The sequence below is a fragment of the Nematolebias whitei genome, chromosome 14, assembly GCF_014905685.2.
Source record: "Nematolebias whitei isolate Nwh7 chromosome 14, NemWhi1, whole genome shotgun sequence".
Taxonomy (NCBI): domain Eukaryota; kingdom Metazoa; phylum Chordata; class Actinopteri; order Cyprinodontiformes; family Rivulidae; genus Nematolebias; species Nematolebias whitei.
This window is the reverse complement of record NC_056511.1, coordinates 4,986,639-5,002,359: the sequence shown is the minus strand read 5'-3', so window position 1 is coordinate 5,002,359 and position 15,721 is coordinate 4,986,639. Positions and strand designations below refer to the sequence as shown.

General features: G+C 42.4%; 1 protein-coding gene across 2 annotated transcripts in view; it reads left to right on the top strand.

The window, feature by feature from the left end:
• Positions 1 to 6,346, top strand: part of klf8 (Kruppel-like factor 8) — an 80,346-nt gene extending 74,000 nt beyond the window's left edge. For both annotated transcript variants that reach the window (XM_037687782.1, XM_037687781.1), the window contains exons 5-7: positions 226 to 334; positions 4,823 to 4,962; positions 5,100 to 6,346. In XM_037687782.1, the coding sequence (XP_037543710.1) occupies positions 226 to 334; positions 4,823 to 4,962; positions 5,100 to 5,281 (431 nt within the window). In that variant the 3' untranslated portion in view covers positions 5,282 to 6,346. The remainder of the gene's footprint in view (positions 1 to 225; positions 335 to 4,822; positions 4,963 to 5,099) is intronic.
• The last annotated feature ends 9,375 nt before the right edge of the window (positions 6,347 to 15,721 follow it).

The following is a 15,721-nucleotide window of genomic DNA, read 5'->3' as shown; positions in this document are numbered from 1 at the left end:
CACACACACACACACACACACACACACACACACACACACACACACACACACACACACACACACACACACGCGCACACACACACACACACACTTAGTCCAGGTCTTTGTCTCTGAATCCTCTTTGCCATTCTCCAATTAACCCCCTGCTGGTCTCTGTTCCCACCTCTTGGTTTTATAAACTGTTTAAAACTCTGATATCTGCTCGTCATCCTCTCGTCCCTGCAGTTCGGATCAAACCAGGTTCCACGTCTCCGGAGTATCAGAGCGACAGCGAGGCAGAAGGCAGCCCCGACTCCGGACCGGCCTCCCTCAGCGCCCAGAGCATCGAAGCAGGGTGAGTGGAGGCGGCGTGCTTTTCTGCAGCAGTGAGTCCATGTAAAGCTGCAGACGACGGGTTCACACAGCAACTTGTTTTTTTTTTTAGTTCAAAATGCATCGGCGCTGTTGGAAAAGCTGCAGATTAAACATTTTTAGCAGGCGAGGGGAAAATCACGTAGGAATAAGAGCTAGTTGTAAAGAAAACAAGCGGTGTGCGGATGTCCCCGTCGCCGACTTCAATCACGAGCGTTTGTTTTCAAGATGAGGTTTTCTGGACTGGAAATGATCAGGAACTGGGAGTAGACCTTCATATTTTTGGTGAAAGATATCCACGTGGTTAGAAGGTACACTGTGCAAGAACAGAGTGTTTGTTTGTTTGTTTGTTTGTTTGCCTGAGGCGGCACAGAGTGACGGTGAGTGGAGGGAACAGGTTTATCTACAGCCAGGGGGTGGCCAACGGTGGCCGTGGCAACTACACATTAATGTTCGGCCACCTCAGTCCTTGAGGAAACTAGACCTTTAATCAATATCTGAAGTAGAAATCAGAGTTCCCTCAAATGGTGGTGGCCATCTTGGATTTTGACTTGGCAACCCATTTGTATAGGGACCCTCTTACGCCTAAACTCACTTACAAAACGAGGCCAAAATTAAAACCTTTTTCAAACTAAAGGGCCGGATTCAGAATCTACATGAACCCAAGTTAAATACCAAACATCTTTTGTTGGTTGCAGGTTCCTCAACTAGAGTTTGATTGGTCTCATTTGATGTTCCCTGTTGCACTTTCGACATCATAATCAAAGATTACTGAAAAAGATTCAAGTGATATAAGTATTTTAAATTTAACATATCATCTTGGCCAGATAAGATGTCAACTTGAGTTTGACACGTGTGGCCTGGAGGCATCCACACACAAAAAGGAAGTTGACACGATTCTTATTGTCAAGTTATTATGCTCACAACATGCACGGATGGAGGGTTTCATATCATCACCATTTGGACGTACTGGATCAAGTGAAAACTATTTGTCAGAATATAAAATTACAATATTCATGAACTAGACATGTTTTTTTTTTTTCTGGGCGACACGGTGGCTCAGTTGGTAGAGCTGTTGCCTCTCAGTGAGAAAGTTGCCAGTTCAAATCCCAGCCCTGACCTTTCTGGGTGGAGTTTGCATGTTCTCTCCGTGCATGCGTGGGTTTTCTCCCGGTACTCCAGTTTCCTCCCACAGACCAAAAACATGCATGTTAGGATGATTGGTAACTAAATTGTCTCTAGGTGAGAGAGTGAATGGTTGTTTGTCTCTTTCTGTCCCTGTGATGGACTGGAGACCTGTCCAGGGTGTCCCTCGTCTCTCGCACAGTGACTGCTGGACATGGGCACCAGCGACCCCTGTGACCTGAAAAGGAAGAAGCGGATAAAGATGATGGATGGATGGACAGACATGTTTTCCTCTTTGTCTCACCTGCTTCCATCATGAATCCAGTAAACACTGTTGTTTTGGACTCTCCGTGTCCAGGATCAAACACCTTTAACCCTTAAAGGTTGTCAGACAGCCCAACACTGTCCATCAGCTATTAAAGAATGAATGAGGTTTCCATGATGTCATCATTTGGTTTTCTAAACTTCAGTCCATCCACATGTATTATAACTCTGGAGCCCCAAGCAGGAAGTTAAATCCTGAAGGAGAGTGGTGTCCCCTCCGAAGGACGGTCCCAGTGAAAGTTTTAGAATTCACTCTTGCACATCCGTATGTTTGGAAAACCACAAGAGCAGCGTTGTCCACAGTTTGATATATGTCAGGTCTTATGTTCCTTTGGAACCTCCTGAAATCAAACGTTAGTGAAGCAGGTTTCTGTGATGTCACCTGGCTCCAGAGGCCGTGACACAAGTCAGCAGGGCCGTAGCAGAGAAAGACTAAAGTGAAGCAGGGTTTATGGGCAATCTGGTGCTTGTGTGGGTCACCGCCCTCGCCTGCAGCTTCCTGACTAATTACATTACTGCAACGCGGCCACGGACGCTTATATAACCTTATGTAACCCAGTGTGGAGCCGACCGCTGGACACCCAGACCGCAACACCGAGACAAAATCCACATGTGTAGAGGACTGGGGTCCTGGGGTGCACGGGGACCTTCTAAAGGAAAGGCCCAGGATGTGCTGCAGAGTCACCGTGAGGTGGTGTCCAGCGTGTTTGTTAGAAAATCAGGGCAGAGTGGCTGCCACGCCCGCTGGGCGCGGCCCTCTTACCCAACCGTTCGTTCAGGGTGTGGGTGTTGATGGTTTGCTCAGGGCTGGAATCTGCCACATCTGTGAGAGAGACGCTGTTTGATTTGAAAAAAAGTATGTTTGTGGGTCGTTTTATATATTATTTTGACAGGTGTGTGCATGTGTGTGTGCACGTGCATGCATGTGAGTGTGTGTGTGTGTGTTGCTGGGCAGGGCTGTCCCAGAACTGCGATGTAAACAAGGTTACATAATCCAGTTTGCCGTCACGCCTCTTTGTGAAACGGCTCGAGAGATTGCAGATTTTTTTTATTCTCTTTACATTAAAGTTTTATTTGAATCACGATTATCACAAAAACATTGAAACACCGTTGGTTTGTTACAGATCAGATTTAGAAAGAATAAAATTAGAAAAGCACAATGAAAAAAATGAGATAAAAGAAACAAAATAACTTTTGTTTTCCAGATTTTATCTTGTTGAACTGAAGAAAGTGTGAAATAAAAACAGGTTTTGAAAAAGTCACAGAGAAATGGTGGAATTGGATCAGTGGCGTTGCTGTTTGTCACTGAGTGGTCATGTGGCGCCCCCTGGTGGCGAACAGGTGAATCTCAAGTGGACAAGAAAAATTCCTCCACATGTTAAAAGTCGCTCAGATGACACAAACACAAATAAAATCAGTTTTCTCGTTGTTGCAGTTTGTTCCTCCACCGGAACAGAACGGCCGTTTCACATGAATTAACATAACGCAGCAAAAGTTGTGCTCTGTTTTCACGGAGAAGCCGTTTGTTGTTTTCTGTTATCACAACGGAAGATTCTGACGTCACAGTTTCAAGTCCGAGAGCCGAATTTTTGATTAGCCTTGCAGCTTTCGGCTGTTTGGCACAAAAACTGTGGAGACTGGACTGTAGGTCAGACACATGGCAACACATCAGTGGACGAAAGGGAATAAACTCAGTCCATCCATCTTTTACTCGTTTCTTCCATTTTCGGGTCACGGGGACTGGTGCACATGTCCAGCAGTCACTGTGCACGAGGCGGGGGACACCTGGACAGGTCTCCAGTCCATCACAGGGACACACAGAGACAAATTAGACAAACATTCACTGTCTCTCTCACCTAGGGACAGTTTAGAGTTACCAGTCAGTCTAACATGCATGTTTTTAGTCTGTGGGAGGAAACCGGAGTACCTGGAGAAAACACACACATGCACGGAGAGAACATGCAAACTCCACTGTCCAGGAAAAATGGGGAGTGTAGTAAAGAGGTGAAAGAGAGTCCAGGGAGGATGGAGTGGATGTGGAAAAGTGGTGATAAATGACAAAAGGGTGTCCGCAAATATCAAAGGAAAAGTTTACAAGACAGTTGTGAGACCAGCTATGTTGTATGGTCTGGAGACAGAGACATGGACAAAAAGACAAGAGACAAAACTGGAAGTAGCAGAAATGAATATGTTGAGGTTCTAACTAGGAGAGACAAGGATGGTGAAGATCAGGAATGAGATCATCAGAGGTACAGCACAGGATGAACAACTGGGAGATAAAGTTAGAGAGGACACACTGAGATGGTTTGGACATGTCCAGAGGATGGACAGTGGTTTGGACATGTCCAGAGGAGGGACAGTGAGTATATTGGTAGAAGGATGTTAGAAATGCAGCTGCCAGGAAACAAACACAGTAGAGATGTATGGATGCAGTTGGAGTGAGATGGAGGAGGATGACTCACTGTGGAGACGACCCCTGAAGAGCTGAAAGAAGAAGAAGAAGAAGAAAAGCTAAAGCAGCAATATGTTTGCTACATTTTTAATTTTTTATAATTACCTTTATTTTACCAGGAATAGATCCATTGAGATCATCAATCTCTTTTACAAGGACGTCCTGGACAATATACAAATAAACACAGTCTTAAAAACCGTATTAAAATATTTACAACAAAACATCCATTAGTAAAACATAAAATGCAATGCAAGTAAAAAAAAAAATCACTGTTTAAGACACTAAACATTAAAAGTATGAAAAAGCTAAATAGAGAATATGTAGACAAAAACAGAGCAAGTAGCTCAAGCAGATTTTCTCAGTGTATTTTTTTAAATAAAGTGTCCAAGTTACAACAAACTAAATCTATAGCTTCTTTCTTCAGAAGGAGCTGAATGTTTCAATACGGGAATAACTCCAATAAAACCAAAGTTTGCAGAACACGATTGTGTAGAAATGAATAAAAACGGGGACACTCGGATGGCTCCGGTTGTGAAGCCGTCAGTGATCGACCTCCTGTGTGTGTCTCAGGTCGGGTATGGACCTGGAGCCCGTCGATCCCGACACGCTGGACCTGAAGAGGCGGCGGATCCACATGTGCGATTATGAAGGCTGTAAAAAAGTTTACACCAAGAGCTCCCACCTCAAAGCCCACAGGAGGATACACACAGGTAGGAGCGCCGAAAGCAGACATTTACACACTGAACTGCAGACATGGACAGAGAAACCGTTTAAACTCGCCAGCGGTGCGTTTTGTAAACAACACGTTGTAGATGCCTCTGTTCATCGGTGGTTGTTGTCTGTGCAGGAGAGAAGCCGTACCACTGCACGTGGGAGGGCTGCACCTGGCGCTTCGCCCGCTCCGACGAGCTCACCCGACACTTCCGCAAGCACACGGGAATCAAACCTTTCCGCTGCACCGAGTGCGACCGCTCCTTCTCCCGATCCGACCACCTCTCTCTGCATCGCCGTCGCCACGTGATGATGTGAACGCTCCTTCGAACTCACCTTTGACCCCTCGGTTTGTCGGCGTGCCGGAGCCCCTCGCCTCACGCGAGCCTCTGCTGCTTCCTGGACATTTTATTTTTACTCCTGCTGGATTTTAAGGCCGATCTGCCGACGAAACGACGGACGCTCCCTCCTCCTCTCCTCGGTGAAGTCCCAGGATTCACGGAACTGCGCATTTGTGTTCATGCATGGAGGAAATAATAAACCGCATCAGTGTGCTCCTCAAACCAGCACTCCGCACAACCCTGGACCCAGTTGTCACACGTCAGAGTCGTCCGTTCTGAAACGGGATGGACTGAAAAGCATTCGGCAGCAGGGACGTTCATGAATCCATCCGAAGGAGAGGAGGAGCGTTTCATTTCAAACCCTCACCCGGGCGTCACTTCAGCTGCTCTTCAGTTTTCCAACATCGGGTCTGATCAGAAACAAAGAAACTCCCTGAAAATGCTTCCAGCAGCTAAAGGAACCTTTTCAGGATCTGAAGACGTCTACGCCGAGTTCAAACCAATTTTATCGTCAAAAAAACAAAAAAAACAAAAACTACATTAATACGAATAAATGCTGTAATTGAAGCTGAAAGCAGCCGAAGTGCAGCGCAGCCGCGAGGGCCTCCTCCTCCCCATGAACTGAAAACACTACAGCCCTGCTGATGTTTCTTTATGGAAACCGTCTTTGAAAATGTTCTTTTCACTTCTTTATAGAAACGTTCATTAAGTTGTCGGACCAAGTTCTGTAAGAGCTGCGCTGACGGAGGCTGGAGTCAGGAGGCGGTACCGGCAGGCTTCTGTTCGGTGCTGGTTGGGCTCAAACACCGACCGACCCGGCTCATCAGTCCGTTTATTTATTTTCAGCAGCTGAAGTGACGTCGACCCCCCCACCCCCCGGTACATGGAGCTACAAGACAGCAGACTTTCTAAAGACTACCTAGTTTTCGGCGCATCAGTGACTCTGTTGCTCCGCCCCCTCGTGCACACCTTTCTGATCCTTCTTTAATAACAGTATTTGCTTTGTATGCTTAGTTGTTGGTGTTTTACAAAAAAAAAAAAAGAGAGAGAGAAGGCCTTCAGTGCACAGATGTTTTTTTTTTTCTTTCCTCTTCGTTGCCAGGTTGGCCGCTCTGAACTTTATTTTGTAGAAAAAACAAGAAAAAAAACGTTCAACTTTGTTTTCCGAGGCTCTGAAAAAGACTGGCAACACAAACCGTTTGGGAGGTAAAACTTTCACACAGCAGGGAAAACCGGGAGCTTTTCAGAGTGTGTGTGTGTGCGCGTTTGTTTTGAGATAAAAATCACATAATCCAAATAGAAGGTTTTTACGAGTGTGTGTTCCGGGCACTTTTACGTCTTGCCCGTTGAGCCTTAATAACTGGATTCAGTGTGTAAGGGCGACACCAGAACCACTGAGAGACGCAGACTTCAGTTTTAGCCCAATTTTAAATTAAATAAAATAAATCTCGTTTTAATCGTATTATTTGAGACGAGGGAAACAAGCACAGCTCTAAGTGAGAGTCCCGTCTGCAGCCTGGGCTTTCTGCTCCAAATCCAAACAGAAAAAAAGTAAAATTTTAGATAAAGAAAGTATTTAAACCCTTTTTTTTTTTAAAAATGATGGAAAATGTTTTATATTTAGGACTCTCCAGCCATTGATGCCATGAGAACATTCCCATAATTCAGAAAACGTGTCCAACTTTTAAAAGCAGGCACCATTTGTTCTGGTTTTCATACGTTTGTAATTGGCGCCAACTTGGACGCTACTAAGATCCAGAGAGGCTGCTGGGCGTCTCTCAGAGGTTCTGGCAGGATCTGTGGGGCTGCCAGGGTCAAAACCACGGGGAAACTAAGCTCTCCTCCCTGGCATTCCTCCCACACCGAGGGTCCGCTCTGAACTGGATCTTCAACTCGAATCAGCACGTTAGTCAAACTTGAGATGTTTCGGACCTCGTCCCCCGGCCCTGCTCTCTAACCCACGGTGCCCAAGTCTTTGGTGGGCTTCTCTTTGAGCCCCCCTGATCTGGGCTGAACACGATTATGCAAAAAACGCAGACCTCGCTCCACGCGCTGGTCTGAAGTCGGTGGTAGTTGGACCTCACAGTGACCTTTGAAAAGGGACGTCAGGACGTGCAGAAGCTCGTTTTGTCGATCAGAGAGCAGAGCCATCACGACCGAAACACCAGCAGGAGCTCAGAAATCACCTGGTGATCAGAAAAACCTGCTTTGATCGTCCCCAAATGTCCCGTTAGGAACGAACCCCAAGGTGTTCCTTGGAAGAACCATGCAGTTGTCGCCGTTTCCAACACAAATGACACTTCAGGCAGCAGAAGACCTTCAGCCCAAACAGTCACTGGATTTCATTTGACTTTTTATCTTCAGAGACGGGTTTAAACAGAGATATAAAACAATAAAAACTTTATTCAGTCGCTTGTGTTGCAGAGCAGAGCGAGACGTTTTCCCTCTTCTCCTCGGCTTCAAGATTAAAATTAAAAAAGTTACTAAGCACATCTTTCAAGAAGAGTATATGCGTTCGATTGCAAGTTTTTCTTTTGTAAACTGTTGATAAAGACGTAAAGGACAAATAAAAGAAACCCATGTACATAAATGTATATAATCAAAAAGTGCAGAGTTAATGTAACGGGTGAATTTCTATTTTTAACACTGACTAGACAATGTGAAAAAAAAATCTTACGTTGGTTTATGAATTGTGTTTTGTTTCGTGTTTTTTTTTTCTTTTCTCCAAACTTAATGTTTGTTTCGTAGTTTATTTTTAAAAAATGGTCCCACTTGTGTTGTGCACACTTGTGTTGCATGGAGAATAGCGTCGTTTCTTTTCTTCTAGTGTGCGCGTGCGTGTGTGAGAGAGCGACAGGTGGTGTCCCAGAATGCTAAAAAAAATCCCCACGGATAATTTTTTTTAAATTGTAATTGATTAAACGGGGTTTTTATTTCAGTCTCATGCACAAACACAAAAAAAACAACAACAATTAAATATGAGGCATTGTTGGTTTGGGTCAGTCCAAGAAGAAACAGGAAGTGCTAAAAAAAAATTGCTAAACAGGAAGTTAGCTTAAAGTTGTTGCTTTTTACTTTCTTGAAAGTTTTAAAAGAAAACCTAAAATTCAAATATATGTATATTTTCTACTAAATGAGTCAAAGACAATACTAGAGTAAGATTTGAACAGAGAAAGCCAAGTTAATAATAATAATAAAAATACAGATGCTACATAGCTTTAGCATGCTAGCACTTGCAGTGACTAGCATTCAGCAGAGACTCATTAAATGAAAGTCGTGGTATTTGTTGTAAATGTATTTTCTTACCTAGTTTTCTTACTTACTGAGAATTATTTCAGTCCTTTACAGCCACACAGACCAGCTGAACAAAACATCTGATGAAACGTCTTTTTGACAAACAGAAAAAAAAAAGGTGCTTCTGTAGCGCTTTCCATTTTAGCTCATAAGACTTCCTGACTCCTCCTTCATAAAACATATTAACGCTTTTATTAATATTAAAGTTAGAATTAAAAAGTTGAAGAAAACAGCAGCCCTGTTCACAAAATCCAACATGGCCGCCACTTACCAATTCTTCAAGGCTTGGTCATTTTTCTGTTTATTTTTTTTAGTCACAGCAGCGTCATTTTGTTCAAAATCTGCTTATTGCTTTTTTAAAATTAAAAGAGTTTATTGGCTCCATGTGTGCAGCAAAGCTTTGAGACCCATAGAATAAAAAATGTTGCAGTTGCTGCTGAATTTCCTCAGATGGCGTCTCCCTCAGTTAGCTGACGTTTGATTTCTGTTTATCAACTAAAAAAAAAAAACAACACACAAAAACTATTCAATTTCTGTTGTTTAAGAACAGACGTAACAGCGGCTTTTGGAGAAAAAGTTCAGTCTTGTTTTTTTCTGTACGATCCAGCATTGCGTTTTATCATGACTGAGGCAGAGACGTCTTACAGGATGAATCTGAATTGGCTTGATGGCGATGAAACACAGAGTCTCATCAGAAAACAAATGAGATAAGTTTTGTATTTTAACGTCCATTTTGCTCATTAAAATGTTATTTTAGGAATAGACAATGATGAAAACAATCAGCGGATGAACCTGTTTGATGTAAACCTGCAGAGTGGCACTGATGTTGGACCCAGTTCACTTGAGGATAAATCTATACACACATTTATTTTCTGCTTCAGGTTTTATTTGTTCAGTATTTCATTAAAAAACCTCTTTTCCTGTAAAACGTGTCGACCGAGCGTCTCCCTGCTGAGACCTGGAGTGGGACAGAAGTTTGTGTCCGTGCCTCGACCCATCAACACAAACCCAAAACTTTGGTCTTTCCTACTGAATGCAGTACCTTATGGGCCAGTAGTATATTTACTCAGTGCAATGCAGTTATAATAATACAATTATTAATAATATTTTCTCCAGTTTTTTTTTTTATTTGTACAGAACAAATGTGTAAAGACGAGCGAGGAAAACGTGAGCTTTTTGATACTGTGACTCATGGTGTTTAAAAGTCAGTTTCTCTGTACAGTTGTGATGAGTTTGCCTTCCTCTCCCTCCCTTCTTCTTTTATAGAATAAAAAAATGTTTTTGGTGCAATTTAACGCCCGTGTTGTTTCTTATATTGTACTTTCTCAGTGTAAACAGACGGATAAACCAAGTGACTCACAGGAGAAACGGACATCTGGAATTGAACGTTCATTTAGAGTTACTGGCAAACTCAACATCTGGTACAACACCAGCACTTTGTAACAGTTTAATAGATTCGTTTCAGCAGCGGAGCGCCGTTTGTTCTGCAGAGCCATTAGCAACAAATCAGCAGCTTAAAAGTTTTAGTCATGAGATTTTGTGACTACATGCTCAAAAGTAAAACAGCTTGTGCTTCAGGCAGTATTTTGTTAAGATGTTGTGCTTTAAGCCTTGAAAACTCAAAGTTTGTCAAGTTGCAAACTGTCAATTAATTATATTTATCTGGCATGTTTAAAACAGCTGAGGATCATCAAAACACTTTACAGTCAAACCAGACAACAATTCAATTCAGTTTATTCATATTGCACCAAGTCACAACAGAAGTCGTCGCAATTCTGAATACGACAACATAGAAATATATAATAAATATATAACTGTATCGTCAGCAAAACAATGAAAGTTTATCCCATGCTGTTTAATAACTTTACCTACGGTAAAAAGTATTGGTCCAAGCACTGAACCCTGAGGAACTCCATGACTAACGTTAGTATAAGAAGAAGATTCATTTACATTTATGAACTGGAATAAATCGGATAAATATGATTTAAACCAATTTAGAGCCGTTCCTGTAATCCCCATATAATATTCAAGCCTCTGTAGTAGAATGTGATCAACTGTATCAAATTCAGAACATAAACACAGAATAATAAAAGATAAAACATACATTTAAAAGCACAGTAAAAGTAGACGATCTATTTAAATCTAAGCCAAACTAAAAGATGAGTCATAAGAAAATATTTGTTTGTTTGTTTTAATCTGAGTTCAACGTAAATTAATGAATTAACAGCTCTTGACAAAATGAAAAGGTAAAATGAACAGTAAGAATAATAATAATAATACCAGCGTGCCACAAAAGACCTGCCTGAATAAAAAGTTCATGCTCCAAAATCTAGAATAAAAAAATCCAACAAAGTTAAGACAGGTCATCTGGACAGATTTCGATTTACATTTGAGATTTAAAAAGGCTCCATCATGTTTGTAGAGTGTTGAGCTCAGGCGCAGGCAGAGAACTCAAAAGTTAAAAAAGAAAACTTATTTATTTACAAAATGAAAACAAAAAGGAGCCGACGTGGCAGCAAGAAGCAGAGAAACACGAGGGTGAGACATCGAACGCACGGACAAGTGAAACGACAGACAGGTGTGTAGAGGGAACACTAACGAGAGGCGATGACAAACACCTGGGGTGAGGCGATGAGGGAGGCAGAACCACATGAGGAGAAAACACAAACAAGAGGCTGAAAATGATAAATAACATTAAGGACCAGAAACCATGAAAACACCCATGACCTCACAGGTCCAGGTCAGTGACGGAGCCCAAGACTTGAGGAAGTTGGTTCCACAGTCTGGGTGCAGCCAAAAAGGCCCGATCACCCCAAAATTAGTGCTTGGACTTTAGGACAAACAGTAAAAATGGTTTAGTTGACCTTAAGGTCTTGTAAAACTCACAACACTACTAAATCAGCTAAACAAGACCATTTAAACATGAGCAATAAAAGCTTAAAATCAATTCTAAAGCAAAATAATAATAATAAAAAAAACGAGACCCGTCTGTTAAGGCCACTTCTAAGACAATCTGGCTGCTGGGACGAAAAATATTAAAAATAAATCAGAACAGTTTGGAGTTACCTGATGAAGTCCTCCGTCCGTCTCGGTTCCACCTCTGGACCAAACCGACTTTAGATCACGAGAAAATGTTCTGAGCTCACACTAATTAGTTGCAGTTGAAGCAGCTGGAATAAAACTCACACAGGAGGTTGTTACTTCAGCCACAGTTGAGATGAGCTTAAAATTAAACCTAATTTAAAAATATAAGATCTGAACAGATGCCGTGCAGTGAGAGAGGTCGACCACCAGAGGGCGCCCGAGACAACAAAAAGGAGGAAGAAGAAAATTTTCTCACGATAATAACATCTTATTGGTTTAGTTGAGTTTTAATTTTAACCTCAGCTTCTTCAAAGTGTGTTGCATTAATGAACTTGGTTTGATTTTCAGAGGTCAGGAATGTGTGTTTCTGGTTTTATAGTTACTAACTTTGTGTAAAAATCCCATTATTTCATTAATTTGAATTTCAAACTAAACCAGAAGAAGAACAACATGCGGTAAGAAAATAAAACACTGACAGTGTAAAGTGCATGTTTTAGGCAATAAAAACATTTGTTGTGTGTGTGTTAGGTTTATGGTCCCCAGCAGCCAGGGTCAGGCCAATCATTAACGCGCTCAGCGTCAGTCGTTGGGTTCGTGCAGATGGAGACTGAGACGTTTGAGTCGTATAAACACAATAAAAGAAACTTTCTGCTCTGGGTCTGTTAATGGGCCCTCCAGTGTGAGGGGCCCGCAGATTATCTCTGCAGCTTCCTGGTCGAGATCCTTCGATGAGCTTTCAGTTCCTTTAAGAGAGAGATTTTATAAAGTGGGGATAATTTTGGCACGTTCGACCCACGCTGTGTTGTCGTTTGAGATTATAATCCATATTTTTTTGCAGAGCAGACCTTCACCTCTCTAGACTCTCTTCCACCTGCTCTGCACATTCTTCTTTTTCATTTGTGCATTTTATTCATGAGCAGACGAGTATATAAAAGGAGAACCCCATTTTTTAGATGCTTTCCTCTCCTGGCATCAGTTTCCGTGTCTGCGTGACTTCAGGTGACGTTGGCCTTCAGGGATCCCTGGAGGCCTTCGTGGTCGTGAGTTACCATCAGGAACAATCTTACTTCCAAGAAGAGAAGTGTCTGAGCATCAAACCTAAAGCTGCTGCCATGTTCTGCAACACCTCAGGACGAAATACGCAAACAGAGAAGCTTCACATTTCACCACGTCGTCCTGAACTCTGAGGGTTTGGAGGATCTGCTCCTGAGCTTCAGGTGGAGGTGAGGCTGATCCAAGCACGTCTGAGCGACAAGCTTTCACATCCTCGCTAGCTGGTTTCCCTTTTTCCGTGTCCTCGCGTGTAATTTTGTGGGCAGCGTTCAAACACCTCGCTGTTTTGAAGGATAATAAAGGACGCCCACGTGCTTCACCGCCAGCCTGACGCTGTAAACCGTCCTGAGGCGGAGAGGACCTTAAATGCACCTCGGCTGAGGCTCCTGTGATCTCGTTCCAGATTTCAACCGAAATGTTCCAAGAAAAGAAACAAAGAAAGAAAAAAGCTGTAACTGGACTTCATGAGCAGCTTTTGTTTTGTCTAAAACATTCAGAAACCTCAGAGCAGAAACTTCTTTTTTTTTACAGGTGTTTAAAAACATTTATAAACTTCCACAAGGTTTATCATCTGGACTCTGCTCCTTTACACCTGCTGCTGTTAATGTCCGCTACAACGCAGGAAGTTAGTTTTTAAAAACTATTTTTACACAATGACGTACTCTAAAAGTAAATACAGAAAAAAAAAACACAGTTTAAAAAATATACGGTCGAACTCATAATTGTTGTGCGTCCGCGGCGTTAGTAACGCAACAAAAAAACTTTATATCAAATGAAAGAGGAAGCAGGTCTGGATCGTTACATCTTACAAGAAAATTATGATCAATATGAAAAATCTAAATTATTATTTCTTTGTTTTCCAGCTGCTTCTTCTTCAGGGGTCGCCGCAGCAAACTAAAACATGAAAACTTAAATTATTTTTACTCCAGATGTTCTTCACCGACCACTGAGCTACCACAGCCGTCTGTGTGGAGCAGAGAGCTGCATCTGGGGCGCCTGGGGGAGCAGACGGTGGGGGCTGAGGGCCTTGCTCAAGGGCCCAGAGTGGAGCAAATGAGGCTGGAGGCAGGTGTGGGTGTTTCACGTTTCCCACCTACATTAATTTTTTTATGTTGTCGGTACGGGGAGTTGAACCGACAACCTTCCGATCACAGGCCCGCCTTCTCTAACCTCTGCACCACCACTCCCCCTTGAAAAACAATCTAAATATGTTTAAAAATCATGGTAACAATATGAGAAACATCTCAATAAACTTAATTAATGTACAAATAATAAACAAAAATATAATAATTATCATTTCTCTTTGACGTTTGTTTGGAACCTGAAAAAACGTAAACTTCTGTCGTTCTCGAACCTGACCAGTGAAGCTGTGGAAGGATTTAGGATTAAGTTTTAATCCAACCTTTGTTTCTACGCGTTAGTCTCGCTGAGCCTCGAGGACTCATTTACATGCAGTGGTGGGATGTAACTAAGTACAAGTACTTTGCTACTGTACTTAGTTACATTTTTCATGTACTTTACTTAAGTACAGTGTTTGAGTACTTTCTCCACCACTCTTCATGACCGAACAGAAAAAGTGACAAACCAACCACAGCTCGCTGACTGTCGAGCACGGTGGAGGAGGGTTAATGGTTTGGGCACCCTGCAGTCACCGAGCTGACCCTGAGCTGCTCTGTCGACTGAAAGACTTAACAAACGTCTGTCAGTAAAAATGATAAAAGCAGCTCATGAATCGGAGCCAGAGCTCCAACGGGTTAATCTAGTCCACGGAGCTCCATGCAGGGCAGCAGAAACCTTCACCGGATGAGAAAACTCCAACACTTAGACTTGAATCAAGTCGCCGAGGCCCCGACAGGCGGCATTTACTCTTCAGTCGGGGCTGACTGAACATCGAGGAGTTTTCATCTATCTGGACCGTTTCTGAACTGGATGTTCTCCCGAGACATTAAGCTCCACAAACCTGCAGGCACTGGATCAGCCGGACAAGTTTTAACAGGCGTTCGGCCGCCGAGCGCGGAATGAGCTGCGTGTCGTGCACTCAGCTCCACGGGGTTAAATGTTTGACAGGGCGAAGCTGAAGGCGATGTCCCCGAGCAGAAAAAGGGAAGAGCAACCGATCGTAGATAACCAGGTGAGTCATCCGAGTGCCTTTCAGGTGACGACGAAACCTTAAAGTTCCACCATGAGCTTCCATGAGCCGAAGCAGATCGGAGGGAGTCGCGATGAAAAGAAAGTCTGAAATATGAAGTGATCCTGGAGGGTTCAACCAAGAGGAGCAGAGTGAGCGTGCACGGAGCAGGGGCTGAAGAGCTGCAGCCAAAATGGCCGATTTGTAGTCTTTTATGAAAAAAGATTTGTATAAATGCTGAGTCAGCATTAGTTCCTCGTTTGAAAGCTCTTCTGCAGATTTTTTGACACTATTACTCATTCTTATTTTTCAGTTTTCAATCCAACCTTTATTTGTACAGGTTGAGCCTCTTTACAAGCGAGACCTGATTTAACAAAGAACGATGACGACAATCCAACAAAACAAAAACAGCTTCTTTATAAAACCATGTAAAATACTTTAAATTTAAATTCACTGAGACGTCCTCAGCTCCTCCAAGATCGTTGCTCTCTTTGATTCTTTTATTGTTGTTTTAGTGTCTAAGTTAACACTCTTAATGTACTGTATTATTTTAAATTATTAGTGTTTATCTTAGATCCTTGTATACCGTTTCTTTTTATACTTTATATTTTTCTTTGCCATTTTTGGGTGTAACTGGGACCTTGAGTACACAGTTTCATTCCACCTCATGTACTCATTTTAGCTTGTTTCTTGCTCATTTTAGATATATATTTTTTCATTTTAGCTTGATTTAGCTAATTTTACCTTAGTTTTTGCTCATTTCAGCATGTTTCCTGTTCACTTCAGCATGTTTCCTGTTCATTTCAGCATGTTTCCTGTTCATTTCAGCATGTTTCCTGTTCATTTCAGCATGTTTCC